This window comes from Maylandia zebra, linkage group LG11 (assembly GCF_041146795.1).
Source record: "Maylandia zebra isolate NMK-2024a linkage group LG11, Mzebra_GT3a, whole genome shotgun sequence".
In the NCBI taxonomy this organism is placed as follows: Eukaryota; Metazoa; Chordata; class Actinopteri; order Cichliformes; family Cichlidae; genus Maylandia; species Maylandia zebra.
In genome coordinates, this window is record NC_135177.1 from 23,806,577 (window position 1) to 23,822,291 (window position 15,715).

Genomic DNA, 15,715 nt, shown 5'->3' on the forward strand with positions numbered 1-15,715 from the left:
GTGGTGGAGGGGTGTTAGAGCATGAAGCCACATGAAGGATGGCGAGCGTCCCAAAAAACATGTCTAAATGATATTCATTTTCCATAAAGGCTGAGCTGAGTGAGATCAAGAAAAACAGCAAAAAAATAAAAAGTTGGTCACTCTCACATGCCACAGCTTGAAAAAATGCGGGTTAGCACAGTGTCCAGACATGAGAGGGATGCCACAGCCTGCCAGCCAGCGTTGCAATGGACGCCGTTAGTCGTGTCTAGACAGCTGTTTTAAAGACCAGAAAAACTTGTTTATTAATTCTCTCCCTTCGCTCTCTGTCACTCTCTTGTTGGCTCTCCTCTCTGTCTTTGTTTCTCCCATATAAGAAAATAAACCCTCTCTCCCACTTTCCTCCTCTCACTCGTTCTCTCCTCCTGTCTCTGTGACAACGGTGTTTTGTTTACTTCCTCACTTGGCAGCGTACTTATTGTATCTGCTGCTCTGTAAATATTTTTCTGCTTCCCTCATCCATTCATCCATCCACCCCCCATCCTCTCTCTCTCTTTTTCTTAGATAAAGGGAGCAAACAGACTCCACCCCCTCTCCACCCCCCCCCCCCCCCCACCTCTTGCTCTGTCACACACACTCATTCTATCTCCCTCTTTCTCTTTCATACTCTCTCCCTCCCTCTCTCCCTGTCAGTGTCATTCTGTAGTGGAGATGTGGAGTGTCTTTCTGTCTCTCTGTCTGTTTTTCCAGCCTAACTCAGCTGAGGAAGGTAAGAACCAAACTTTTGATTGCATTTATTCACGTCAAACCTGTGACTGCACGCGCGTGTATGTGTGTATGTATGTGTGTGTGTGGTCATAAAGCTTGATGCCGTGTTTGTACAGCGCTCTCATCACGTTCCTGAAACAAGTCCACAAGTGAAGGATGGGCACTTAGTATGCAACTGTTATAGCTCTCTAAGAACAAGCTTCTGTGGGAATTAATGGGACTTTGACAATGTGTGAAACTGTGGCACATTAGTCTGCCACGCTACGAGTCAAGCCACCCTGGATTATGAGTCCTCCACCTGCACCTTGGGACCCCCGGAATAATTACCAGCTTTACCCCTGCTTAGACAGCCCTTAGTTTTCTGGGCTCTGTGTTGTGTCTCAAAGCAACAGTGCACGTGAATATGCATGCAGATGCTTGTGTGCACCACTGTAGAAGCACATCAGATAGTAGTTTGTTGGCACGGAAGGGCCAGGTGCGTGCCAGGACCTATCAAGATCCGGCAACAAAAGGATATGGAAATAAGGCAGAAGACAAATGAATATTAAGCCGCATAACCCCTTCTCTTTACTATGCACTCGGTGACCTACCACCCCCCTCCCGTGTCACACATGATCTCATGGATGTGACAGCCGCAGGCCCCCTCTTCTTCTTATCATTGCCCCCCCCCCCCCCCCCCCCCCTTTTTATTTCTTCTGCACTGGTGTCCTTAAAGCGTGTCTCCTGTTTCTCCTGTTTCTCCAGTTCTCTCCTGGTAACTTTTAATGCTTTGCTTACATAAATGGAAAGAATGTATGCCTTAAAAAGTGCAAGACTGAGTGACTGTTTGTGTGTGTGAGAGAGAGAGAAAGAGAAAGAGAGCGAGTGACAGACAGTCTAAAAAGATGGATAATTAAGTGAGACTCCATCTATGAAGTGTTCTGTCAGATCAGAGTGGGCTGACTTGAGAAACCTGCAAAAACATGATGACTCAAACTGGCTTTGTGTGTGTGTATATATATATATATATATATATATATATATATATAGCCAAACACACACACACACACACACACACACACACACACACACACACACATATATGTATATATACATATAAGTGTATACACATACATGTGTATATATACATATATGTGTGTGTGTGTGTGTGTGTGTGTGCGTCTCCATATGTGTTTGGCTATAGGTGCATACATGCCTTTAGATTTGGCCTATACATAGCTCCCGCTCCTACACCCTGTCCCCAGCACTAGAGAGGGTGTCAGCAGTCAGCACGCAATTACTTTCAAAGGATATGTCTCTATGTTGCAAAGAGCTGCACCTGTTCGCGCTCATCTTCTTCTTTGGCTTTAGTTTACTGCGAGGTGTGTGTCAGTAATAGTCTGTTACAGTGGTAACTTATATGTCAGCCTCACGCCGTGGATTCGAGCCGCGCTTGTAACAGATGGCTTGGACTAAGATGAGACAGAATGACTGCGAGGAGAGAGGCCGGGCAGTGTAACGAGCCCATACTGACTCTGTGTAATTGAAACAGAGCTCGACATAATACAGTATTAACCCAGTAGCATGGGCGTCCCTATAAATCCACATGAAGTGAAACATCCAGTTACATCGTGAATGGACGGTTTGGCATCTGCCTCAGCTTTCGTCGCAGCAAATGACGTCTGGACCGGCTGGATATAGCTGCACGTTAACTATTTTTAAAGTCGTTCTTTCTATTGTGAAATGTGAGCCATCTGCTTTTCAAGTACACTATATCTGCATCAAAAATCCGAATTATTGTCTATTTTTATGTCACAAGATATGAGGAAGTGTCATTTTTTTCAATAGTTTCCTCTAGGTTAAAAAAAACCTAAATCTTTGCCGCTTCTCATGAAGACAAATCACAAGTGAGCGACAACTGATTTGCATCTCTCAAATGCAGCCATGTGTAAGTGTTGCTCCATTCGCCCACATGCATTGTTGATGTGGAGCCTCTGAACCTTACGAATCTGTGTTGAGGATTGCGTGTTCACTTTGGATTAACACCTCACACCCAAGGAAGGGCCTGAACGGGAGACACACCTGATGCCCCTCCGGCCCTTTCTGTCATAGACGAGCGGAGTTGCAGCGATGCTCACTGAACTATGCAGTTCCAGGAATTAACCTTGCACTGTTAGTTAAACTTGTTTCATGCCTTGAAAAGGTAATCTCTTCTGAATATCACCAGATGGCAACAGGCTGCTCAAAAAATGTATCGATTTTTTATTTTAACGACAACATTGATTAATGAATTCATGCATTTCTCTCAACGTAAAATAAAACGTTTCTTCTATAATTCTACTTAATTACATTTCTGAAAAAAATGCAATATATTTTAACTCCCTACACTTAATTCCATTCAATTCCATTTTATTTCTATAGCTCCAAATCTAATACGTATTGTAAGGTAAAGAGGTAGAGGAAGATATTACAGAGAAAACACCAGCAATCAGACTACGCCCTATGAGCAAGCACTTCCCAACACTGAGAAGGAAAAACTCAGAAACCGAAGTAGGCTCAGGGAGGGGCAGCCATAACCTGCCATCGGTTGGGAGTGAGGATGGGCGGAGCCTATCCCAACCATCATAGGGTGAGTGGACGGGTTGTCAGTCTATTGCAGGGCTTCACATAAAGATTTTACAAAAAAACCCCTTATGATGTTATAAAATATCTCCCTAAATTTTTGCATAACTTTTTACAAAAAAAGCAGCCAGCTGTTACCACTTTACCAAATAGCACCATTTAAATATCACATCTGAAACATTTCAATGTCAAAAAACTAATTTGTACAGAAAGACTTTGTTTCATCGCCCTTCAAATGTGCTGTGAATCTACCACTAACCTACACCAGCACTATAAAAGTATAAAAACCTACTGTCTCCCTGTTGGTTACGTTTTGAGTTAGCTATCCTTCTCCTTCTTCTTTTTCTTTCTTCGGCTGCTCCCTTTAGGGGTTGGCACAGTGCATCATCTCCTTTCATCTCACCCTATCCCTAGCATCCTCCTCTGTCACACCAACCCTCTGCATGTCCTCTTTCACTACAGCCATCGTCCTTTTCCTTCTGTCTTTGTCCAGTATATCCACTATCTTTCCTCTGCACATGTCCGAACCATCGCAGGCTTGCCTCTCTGACTTCATCTTCTCATCCCTCTCTACCTTCAGCCAACAGTAGCGCAGTTTCCACCGGCAGCCACTGTTTTGATGTCTTTATGCTATTCTGCTTTCTTGCCTCTCTTTACTTTGTTGGGTTCTTTTGCTTTTACCTGTTTAACTTTGGAAGTTGTTGTCACCTTTGTTTGACTTTGACTTTTGACTGTCATTATTCTCTGCACCTATTTCTGATTTCCACTTCCCTTATTACACTGTGAAGCATTGTCATAGCATCTGTCAATCTTGCCTGGCTCCCTATGATGGCCTTTTGGATATCGGTTTGTTTTCATTTTGGACTTTTATTTTTTGGGAGTTGGACTGCCAGCTAAATAAAGGTCCATTTTTGTCATTTGGTGTCTGCCTGGGTCCTGCATTTTGGTCCTGCTTTCAAATACTGTGACAGCTACATCATTACAATGCTGCTTACAGACTGATGCATCAGTATTATGGATGTAATGATGTAAGAGGCCATTTTTCTGCAAGTAAGATCCTTTTAGCTAGCCACTCTATACATACTGCTTTACTGCTGCTTTAAATTAAATAAAGGACATGAATCCTTCTTGAAACACCAGACTGCATAAATTTAAAGCCATGTTGACATTCTCACTCTAAGGTCATCTGGGCCATCGTTCCTGCTGTCTCTGGTTTTAACTGGGTATTAATTAGGCAGAGTGCCCTCCCTATCCCAGGCGTAATAAGCCACTCTTTCAGGACATGATCAACTAGAGAAAGTGTGATAAGAAAATAAATGGCATGCTTGTCACAGTGGGAGTGCTGCAGAACGGATGCCGCTAAAAGCCCTCAGCAGCTTCTTGCGCCCGTCCTTCCATCCTGCATGTGCACGGGGCTGCAGTAACCAAGAAATCACATGCTGGTGGGAAGTGGAGGACTCAACTCAACCCATCATTGACACTACAACACTTAACTGTGACCCAGCTTTATTTTTAGTTCCAGCATGCTGAGAGCTTTGTAATGACATTAGGCCACTTTTATTAAAATGAATGACACATCTGCCATTTGTGATATAAGAGGTTCAGCCAAGACTCTCCGCTTTGAGCCAGGCACTGTCGTGGCAGATAGCGTCACAGATAATACGCCTGTGTGGACAGGCAACGAGTTAGAGCCAAAAAAAATAAAAAAAATACTAAAAGATGAACACGTGGCATGGGCTGCTGTAACACTGGAATGCAGTTTTTAGTTTTGAATTTCACATTAAAGCAGTTGCCTGGCAGTTTGGGTGCTGGCACCAACCGAACGGACAGAGAGCTGAGTTAGGCTGTTGAAGGCTTCACTAATGAGAAATGACACAGTGGGTTTGAATTAAACTGATCTCTTGCATTCCTTCATCTGGCAGCGGTGAGGGTTGAGGGTTGAGGGTGGAGAAGATGATGTTTGCGGCTTCTGTTTTTGGTGGTAACTGGATATCTATTAATGGAGGAGTCAAGCCTGTTTAGAAGAAACTTTTAAGCTTTTGTCTTTGTACACATTACTCCACTCGAGTGAATTATTATCCTTTTAACAACCAACATGCCACTAGCAAAACATTTAGCGTTTGGGTGAGGGGTAGGGTTTAGGTTGGGTTAATGTCCCCCACTTTTTTATAGTACTTTTACTTATTTGGATTAAGTGAAAACTATTTAAAATTGAAGCTGTTATGCCAAAATAATTATATGAAACTTTATTTGAAAGGTGACATTTGCCTATTTAACAAAGCTCAACTCTAACTATACCCCTAGCATTCGTCACTTTTGACCTGGTGGATGAGTAAAAACTTGTATCACGATTGTTTTTGTCTTTCCAAAACGTTGAAATTCTCAGACAAAAATGAACAAGTGAAATATCTCTGATCTGCTCCTGACTTTAAAATCAAGTCCTTTGATCAAAGAAGAGGAGAAAGTTACACCTGAGTTATACCTCGGTAGTGGAGTTGGCAACATGTTTAATCGTGTGCTGGTTGAGGATGACGTTTAGTCATATTTCTGCATGTCAAATACTTTTTGCAATTATGACATATCTATGGCACAGATCCATCCATTCATTTCCTTCTGCTTACCTAATTCAGGGCTGCTGGAGCCTTTCCCTGCTGTTACAGGGTGAGATGCAGGGTGGCATGGCGGTGTGGTGGTTAGCACTGTCAGCTCACAGCAACAAGGTTCTGGGTTTGAATCAAGATTGGAGGCTTGCTGCGTGGAGTTTGCACATTCTCCCCAGCTTCTTCCACAACACAAAGAGCTGCATGGGGTTACCATGGGCAACCTCAGGTGTGAATGTGAACGTAGATTAAACACAAAAAATATAAAATTATTAGATACAGACATAAAGAAAGAGTAAATACTTTTAACTTAGTAGGTTATACCTTTATCTGCTCTTGTCACAATACTGAGGTTATAAAATTGATGCCACCCTCATGTCTGCACTGCAGACATTAAATCAGAACCTGCAGATGCTTGCCTTAGTGCCACACAGACACACAGGAAACTGCTACCCTGGCCTTGAAATACAACATGCCAGACCCACAGTATATCAATCCTGAAAGATCTAGCCAAAAATAAAGGCTAGATCATAACAAATCCTTTGTTATGAGGTTTTGAGAACTGGCACGCAGATTTTACCCACCTTCCACCTTCATTGCTAAGCTAAGCTAAGTGGCAGTTTGTGTCTCCTATTTAACACCAGACATAAGAGTCAGTCTCCACATTTAAATTTAGTTCACTTACAATTTATTTAGTCATATATTCCTTACCACCTTCAGATTTGGAGGCCTTTGTCGGACCATTTCTGTGACTTTCTGAAACTGACAATACAATATTCTCACCCACTTCACACTGTGATTGGCCAGCTATGAAGAAGTGTGAAAGTAAGCTGGGTTTGAACTTCTTTCCCAAGCTTACTTTTTTCATTTGTTACAGCTCTTTGTGGCACTTTCAGTGTGAAGAACAAAGTGAAACACTATGAATCTCTTCCAGGAATGTTGAGAGACCCATTAACGTCACCATCTTGGTTTTTGGAGCTAGAACTGACTATATTTAGAGTGCTAAGTTATCAAGTACCGCTAGCTAGCTAGCTTAGCAATGTGCATCCATAGACTGTATGGATACCTTAAAGATACCTGATTAGTGCGAGCTAAATAAATAAAACATTAGGATTTCACTCATCAAAACTGGAGCACAGACTTCTTCTTAACTGTCAGATAATTGTTCTAAAAACATGTAAAAGGCCCAAACAGCACAAACACAACAAAAGTCCAATTTAGTTAGCTGAGGTGACACATTGGCTGCATAACTGCTAGAAAATAAAAGCAAATACATTTTAAACTGGAAAATTTGAAAAAAAAAAAAAAAGTCCATCCAGCTGTTGTGTTTTGCACCAGCCTGTAACATGTTTATTTGGACATTTTAACATGGCGTCTGTGAGGATTCAGTCACGTTTGGAGTCAGCCATTTGAGCTGCACTTTTTGGCACTTTGTGCTGGCTTCATTTTTTCAACTGCAGTGGTTGCTGCTTGCCACCATCCCACTAATGCCTGTTATTTCAATCTGCCTGCGAGCTTGCCTGAACAACTAAAACAGGTTTTTATTGCAACAAGATTGACAGAAAGCAAATAACTGTTTCTCTCAAGAAGTCAAACTATAATTTTAAAATCTTCATGTCTGCCAGTTTTACTTTAGCAAACATGCTGTAATCAAGACAGAGAGTCAGTTGTTTTGATGTGTCCTCCTACCTGTGCCTGTTGCTGCCTGCACGTAGGGATTGATCATCTAACCTGGTTGTTTGTGCTCTTTGGTGCAGCTGCGCTTTCATTCAGTTTTTTTGAGATAACTCCCTTTGACATGTGCATGCTTATTTCTGGAGACATGTTAATCCCCTTCCTTCCTTTCGTCCAACCTCCTCCTGCTCGCTTTCTGACTTGGCGTATCACTCTCTCACTGTGGTTGTTTGTAATGAGGGTTTGGTAAGGGCCTTGTCCTTGACTGACTGTCTGTGGGAGGGAGCATCTGGAGTGTATCAAGAAAGGGTGGAGATGGGTGGATGAGTGGACAAAAGACAAAACACAAGCTGACCGCTGCTCAAAACGCTTGCAGGCACTGTGGGAATTTTTTTGTGTGTGTGTGTGCATGAGTGTGTTTCTGTAACGTGTTGTTACCTGTGAGCTCGCTGACTATGTCTTCTCTGCTGGTGCATTCACTTTGGTGTTAAGGCATAATTTACACTCGGATCCCTCTAGTAGGCATTAATATTTACAGCAAATTTCTTTTCAGAGTGAGTCAGGAGGGGCTCCACTGCCTTGCAAAATTTGGCGTTAAAGTAGCATACATCTGCTGTCGAAGAGGCGTGACATGAACAATGGCACTACACTTAGCACTGGAGAGTGTCGGTGTATGCATGGCTGCACAGAGAGGAAAAGTGTTGGACTCAGAGAAATGGATGGAGAGAGCAGAGAGGGTCACTCAGCTGAAGTGAGCACTCCAGTGGCGGAGGGGACATTCATGAACTAATGCAGGTCACCTCTATAACAAGGCAGAAGAGCATTTACACCCACACCGTGGACAGAAAGAGAGGGGGAAAGAGCAAAAGAAACACATTCATATGCGCAAACACAATCCCGCCAGCCTCTCCTTCCATAATGATGCTTTGTCTACTATATTGTCTCCCCCTTTTCTCTCTCTGAGTATCAAACCACTTTCCACACAAACAGCAGAGCTGCCATCAGTAACGGAGAAGAGTGTTTCTCTTTATCTGACAGACCCTACTGTCACATTTTGGAGGAATAATATCCACATGCAAAGAGGAGGAGGATACAAGGGACAAGGGACAAAATGGAGGTAGAGTTATCAAGCAGAGCGAGTAAAAAAAATCAGAGTGGAACAGGAGGACGTAAGAGGCCAGCGTGCATTAACGCAGCACTCAGGCTCAGATTGCAGACTCAGCACTTCGTCAAACTGTCAGGGACAAACTTCGAGCATCTCAGCCATCGGATGGACCAATAACGGAGATGCTGTAGTGCTCTGCGCACATGGAGTGGGCTGTCTGAGAGTTAAATAAAGGGGCTTTTACTGCCAAGTGGACCTGCCAGTAAATGTCCCTCTCTTTTGTTCATGGTTGTCTCACGCACACACAAACAGACGCGCACCAGAGCCACGGTGCCCAAGCTCCAACTAATCTTTGAAAGGTGTGCATAACACACCACTTCAATGCTAATCTTAGGATGTCATGGTGAATTATTCAACATGCTAATGTCACGCAACGAGACATGCATGAAGCACTTTGAACGCTCCTCCATGTAATCTTCATGTACAGGTTTATCCCGGGAAGAAAGAGCGGAGGCGATGTAAGGACCTCTGTCCCCAAGGCCCAGCGACAAGAAACTAAATAGTAGAGGCATAAATATTAATGTCAAAAATAGTTTGCTCCGTGTTATTTATGCATGACTGTGCCCTGAAGCAGAAGGTTAATTGAATTTGGAATGACACTTTTGCAGCATTTGTGTCTGTTGCTTATCTGATATAAATCAAATGGTGCTTAATGAGGTCACATATAACATGTTAGTCAATCTGACAAACTGAAGATTATTTTTCACAGGGCCAAGAAACTAATCAATAATGAGTTTGCATGCCATCACGCACAGCTGGAATTGTACACCGTTTCCAGCTAGAGTCAAACAAAGCATGAAAGGTGTCTCACTGGTGGATACTGTCAAAATTCGGAGGTTTAAGCATCCCTGGCTTGGTGAGTTTAGCTTTCTTCCTTTAGCTGATTTTATCCCAATTGCCTCCAAAATTCCACTAGCCAAGCTTCCCAGACGTGCGCGGCACTAAAAACTGTTTATTCTGATGCCTGTGGCTGCATATAATCCTTAGCTGTCACAGTCTATTTGTATTCTCTTCTTGATACAATTCATATCACTCCAAATCCTGGAGCACTTCCATGGAAAAATGTGTGAATTTACTAAGAGTGACATAAAGACCAGCCAGTGGGTGAAAACGGATAGACAGGCTGAGGGGTTTGGAAAGGGGGGAAAAAGAGAGGAGGGAAAGGAAGGCTTGAAGCACAGATTTGCGGGGTGTCCATCTGTGACTATAATCCGAAAAAATCTGTTTACAGAGTAGTCAGAGAACAGTAGGGGTGGGGTCGATTCATGTCATGAGCCACAAATAATATAGTTTTCTTATTATTTGTTTTATTTATTGGGGCATGCGGCAGGATTGAGTGTGCTCACGGTGCCACTGGGTACTTCTGTGTTTGACTGGCAGAAGGAGAGAGACACAATGTATCTATTGGTGTTTTGGTGGACCGGGGAACCTTTTCAAATGCCCGTGTGCGAGTGCTGATTATGTAGATAATATTTTTCCGCCACCCTTTGTCTGGTTGTCAGCGAGAGAGGCAGGAAAAAAGAGAGGCCCCTTTTCTCTGGTGAATTATTGTGTGACATGCAATGGAAGCAAAAACATAAAAATTGTATAACGACAATGAGAAGAATTATTTATTTGTAAACAGAGGCGAATGCCGCCGGCCTCCCACAATGTCTCGTGTGTATACGTGTCTACAGCCCTTTAGTTGATTAGCGTTGTGCTTGATGCAATCAGGCACTGAGCGTTTTCCTCCATTACCTCCATCTGTGCAAGCATCCAAATCTGAAGTCTGATGTTTTTGGTACCTCTGCGTACACGACAAACTTTGGCCCGCGTTCAGTCGGTGGCTCTTGAACAGCACCGAGCGCAGACTGTGCCAGACTGAAGGAGCGGCAGCCACCACGGTTTTGGAATGCTAATGGAAAATTCAAGGGCTTCAGTTTTTGTGTGGGAAGCTGCCATGTGTCAGCACGCAACACTCAGCATTAAAGTCACTTTGCATGTGTGTGTCTGTGTGTGTAATTTCTTTGCCAGCTTGCTTTTTGAAGCACTTAAAGCAAATTATGGGAAAACACACTCCAGCATAAAACTCATATGCTATTCTTGTGCTTTCGCTCTTGATCAGGGTTAATGAGCAAAACCTGCAACAAAAGAGGAACACAGAACATATTAACCCCCCCGAAACATGACGAAGGTTCCCTTTGGGACAAGCTATGAAAAGCATCAGCACGGCAAGTTTCAACAAATCGTGACAGTAACTGTTATGGCCTTTTAAAGTTGGGAAATTTGACCTTTAATCACAGTGCCCCATCAGGTCAATCAGTTTAATTTTTCAAACACCAGAATAGTGTGCCAGAGTGCATCATCACTTTATAGCAGTCATTAAATTTGACAGATGCACACAGCTTGAGCTCTCCTGGATTTTATTGGATGTGGTGGGAGAAAAATCAAAGAAAATGGGACTAATGGTTCCAACAACTTGTGGTATTTTACAAAAGGAAAAAAAAGGATTAATTATACAACCGCCTTCAAAAGGGATACTCTGCAAAGTGCTTTTCTGCTTCAGTTTCACTGGAGCAAATCCGTGTTTTATATGTTTTTATGGCCTCACAGCCTCACACACTATTTGGTTTTCAGTCCTTCAGAGAATATCTCATGATTACAAATTCTGTTTAACAGTCACTTAGCTTTTATAGCACCGACTCCGTTTCTCAGTTAAATTCTTGAGCTGAAATCAAAGTTTAAACTGAAAGCTCGCGCACACGTCTGCCTGTTTTCTTTGCGTTAAAATGAAAGCATACGCAACTGTTTCCTGTCTGTTTTTTCTAACCTTATCTTTGTCTCTGCTTCTTCGTCCCACAGTGATGCTGCTGGACACAACAGAGTCTACCTCAGAGCTGGGCTGGATCACCTATCCAGATACGGGGGTAAGCAGGGAGCTGAGTGTCAATGCGTTTTCCAGCTGTTGCAGCATTAAAGCCATCTGTAGAATGTGTTATACACGTGTCGCACATGCTGATGTTTGAAGTGTCGGGTTATAATCGCATTGTTAGTCGGGCCTTGTGCTGTAATGCTAATGAGGGCTTAAAACAGGATGCTATGAAATAATACATTTAGTTTTATAACGTTTTTCATCATTCTGTCAGGCAGCTGGTGGTAAAGTTTAGACATTAAATCGATAATGGTGATAAATGGTACAGGACTGCAACTGATATTCATTTTAATACTGATCGATTTGCTGTTTACACTCTGGATTTATTGCTCGGCACATGCGGGTTAGAAAATAATGGAAAGCCAAGGATGTTCATTGAACAACAAGAAAATCTTGATTGATTTTCAAAATTCATTAGATGCCAGTCACTAAACTCAGATAAAAGTCTTTTGGGTGAGGTTGAACAGATTGAAGATATTGGAAATGTCAGATCTGTAGACATGTCGTGGTTTTGTTTTGTCTGTGTTGTGTTTTGGTTTGTTACGCTGGCTGGTTTTGTGGTTCTTCCAGTTTCTCTGGTCTGTCATCACATATTAATGTTACCTTTCATGTTTCAGTGTTAGCCACTTATCGTTCATTTCTTTCTTTTGTGCCTCGAAGGTGAGTTTTCTCCAGAGTCTTGCTCTAGTTTTACTTCCTGTTCCGTTCATGCCTTTGGGCTTTTATTCCCCAACCTCATCATGCATCCACCGTGGATTGTTTCCACCTGTGTCCTTCTATCACCTGTGCCTTGTTATTCAGTATATTAGGTTTGAGCTACTGTACATTCAGTTAATAAAACACTTTAAGACCAGAACAACAAACATATGCAGACGACTGCCTTCATGAATGATCAGTTTGTTTGGTTATCAACATCTGTTGATGAATGTAATCCACTCCCCACCATCTTTTCACTTTCACACATAAAAATCAAGCATGGATGGGGCTTTCTGGGACTTTTTGAATAGTGGAGAGATTAGAGTGACTGAGATGTGCAGCAGGCCTCCACAACAGCACTTGGAGTTTACAGAAGTCGCAGATCAAAGATTATTAAGAATTAGGTTATAAATGCTTTATGTTTAGTTATGGCTTGAGGTAAGGATTATTATCTTCCTGAATGGCTGGCATATGTCACTGGTAATACCTCAAGTGCGCTGAACACAGTCTTAGACGGGGCAGGAACTCACCTTTCCTTTAAGATAACCTTGAAGGTCTAAATGCTCCCCCAATTCTTTTTATCTGTTGTTCTACTCCACTGTGTGTGTGTGTGTGTGTGTGTGTGTGTGTGTGTGTGTGTGTGTGTGTGTGTGTGTGTGTGTGTGTCGTCATTCATAATTAAACTTCTCAGATTGAGCCGTAGATCTCCCATCTCCCTTTTGAGTTGATTTGTATTCAAGGTTGTTGCTTTGCCTTGAGCTGTGTAAATATATGTGTGTGTGTGTATGGAGGTTTGGGGGAGGAAGGAGGAGGTCACTTGCGTGACTGTGCGAGGGTCAACTCCTGGGGGCCAATCCAATTGTTAAATTCATTCATTTCTTTGTGATTGCATCTCAGTTCTAATACGGCTCGTAGTTACACCCTTCCTACTGAAACACTACATTGATGCATCTATTAGACTCCGTTTGAAATGGACATCACCTGTTCAACCACAACAGGCTGAATGCTAAACATTTATTTGTTACTTTTGGCAAAAAAAAACAAACAAACAAAACAAAACTGAGTTGACTCTTGTGACCAGCTATTGTCAGGATGGAGTCTAATAGCTACTAACCAACATCTGGCAGGAATACATTACCACCCTCACCTGGCCTCCAGTGTCAGAGCATAATTGTACATGATGTTTGAATAATTAGGGCCTCGTGTGTGTTAGGAACTTGTGAAGCATGATGGCAGCTGCTAATAGGAGAGCATCCAATTGTGTTTGAATGTGCGTGTGTGTGTGCATGAGCAAGTCAAGCATTTGCATGAGTTTTTTTTCCCTTTATAGTCCCTGGATGAGAAGTGCTTCTGAGATGGAGATATGGTTATTTGACCCGGGGCATCAAGCTGAGAGAAGTAGAAAGACAGACCAAGAAAGGGGGATAGAGCGAGAGAGGTTGTGTGTGTGTCTTTGTGTGTGTGTGTGTTTTCTTTTTTAACCCCTTCCACACACCCCATCTCTACTTTTGCTTTAGGGTCTGTGGATATTCTTTAATGTGTTTTCTCTCTTCCTGCGCTTTCTTTCTTCCTTTCTTTCTTTCTTTCTTTCTTTCTTTCTTTCTTTCTTTCTTTCTTTCTTTCTTTCTTTCTTTCTTTCTTTCTTTCTTTCTTTCTTTCTTTCTTTCCCATTTTTACAATGTACTGACAAGCATCTTCATCTCTGCCTGTTTTTCCTCCCTCTTTTAATTTTTTCTCCCTTTGCCCTTCACAGCCACAGAGCCACTGGGTCTTTGCCTCATTTTTTTTCTTTTTATCCCCCAAGTCAGTCTCCACTCTGGCCCTTATTTTTCTTCAGTGTCAAACCAGCAGAGACTTCCAGTCTCGCTGCAGACTTTATTTTTTATTTTTTTCCACCCTCCTGTTATTTTCACTCCCCGCTCTTCGTTTTTGTGTATAAATATGCGCATGTGCCTTTCTCTGCTTGCGTGTATCTGTGTCTGTGTGTCCACGGTTGTGTCCGAGGCCCTGCCCCTCCCTGTCCTCTGTCACTGCAGAGGTTGCGTGGCTCTCTGGCATTTCGGTTCAAATTAAATCACAAAGATGAGTCGTCCCTATAACGATTCATCCGCCCCCTACTCCCCAATCTGGCCCGTTTTTTTTCCTCCTCTTTTTCTTTCTTCCTTTATAAGAGAGGAAGAAAACAAGATGTGGAAAAATAGGGAAGGGGGCAGGAGACAAAGGGGGAGTGAGGTGGGGGTGTAGGGTCAGAAAACAAATGAAAGCTGTGTTTTTTTCACAAAGGTACAGAAGCGAGCTGCACGCGATGCCACACACGAACAACGGCGGCTTCTCTTTCCACCTAAAAGTCCCTGCCTGGCCACATACTCAGCATAGCTTTTACCGCACCCACCGCCGCGTGTCACAAAAAATGCTCATAAACTCTTTCTGTTTGCTATTTTTCCCACATTTCTCCCTCTACCATCCGCATCCCTGCATCCCACCATGAGCTCGGTGTGATCCAACTCTTTCGTCCGTTTTCCCTCATACACTGGTCTGACAGAGTGAACCAAAGCCTGAGAGAGAGAAAACTGCCCTTTCACTCCATTAGACTGACAGCGACTCCGGCTCTTTCTATCTCCTCACTGATCTTATCATTATTTCAGCTGGACCAAATATGAATGCATTCTCTCATGGTGCGATGCTCAGTAGATTTCTGTTCACACTGGCTGTCAGAGCCACACAGAGAAAGAGACATGAGCATGCAGAGATACACTAACATGCACAAACAGTGATTCACACACTCTAAATACACCCTGATAGGGTGTCAGGACCTTTTGTCCTCTTGCCATTGTCATAGGGAGAATAATGATGATGAGGCCTAATACATAATTCCTCTGTGTTACAACAGAAAAGACCCTGCTTGTCACTCAGGGCTACACAGGCTTAAAGCAGATCCTTTTCATCCTTCAACGCAACGCACTGTATAATTGGTGAAACTAAACCCTGCGGCTACATTAACATTTTGTCTCATCTTACAAAGTCTCATCCAGAACCTTGTCTCCGGGCTGCTCCATTTTCTCCATGTGCGACTCTCTTCTACTCACATCCATTTGCGCATCTACCGTGGATTCATCTTCCCGAAAAATGCAACAAAATCTGCTGATTTTATTGCACAACAGCTGCCCTAAGTCAGGCACACAAGTGTCTGCCACCTGTCACATGTGAACAATGGCGCACATGCAAATGCCAAAACTAGTGCAAGAGAAAAAAAACAAGCACATGTCACTGTATAATACGCATTAATTGTTATTATAATACAGCATTATACTACTGTAACAT

At 42.7% G+C, this 15,715-nt stretch overlaps 1 protein-coding gene across 1 annotated transcript in view; it reads left to right on the forward strand.

Annotated features, from left to right (window-relative positions):
- Positions 1 to 633: 633 nt before the first annotated feature.
- The window catches only part of ephb6 (eph receptor B6), a 44,304-nt gene continuing 29,222 nt past the window's right edge, over positions 634 to 15,715 (forward strand). Inside the window, exons 1-2 of the mRNA XM_004550745.5 lie at positions 634 to 748; positions 11,629 to 11,693. Of these exons, the coding sequence (XP_004550802.1) occupies positions 691 to 748; positions 11,629 to 11,693 (123 nt within the window). The 5' untranslated portion in view covers positions 634 to 690. The remainder of the gene's footprint in view (positions 749 to 11,628; positions 11,694 to 15,715) is intronic.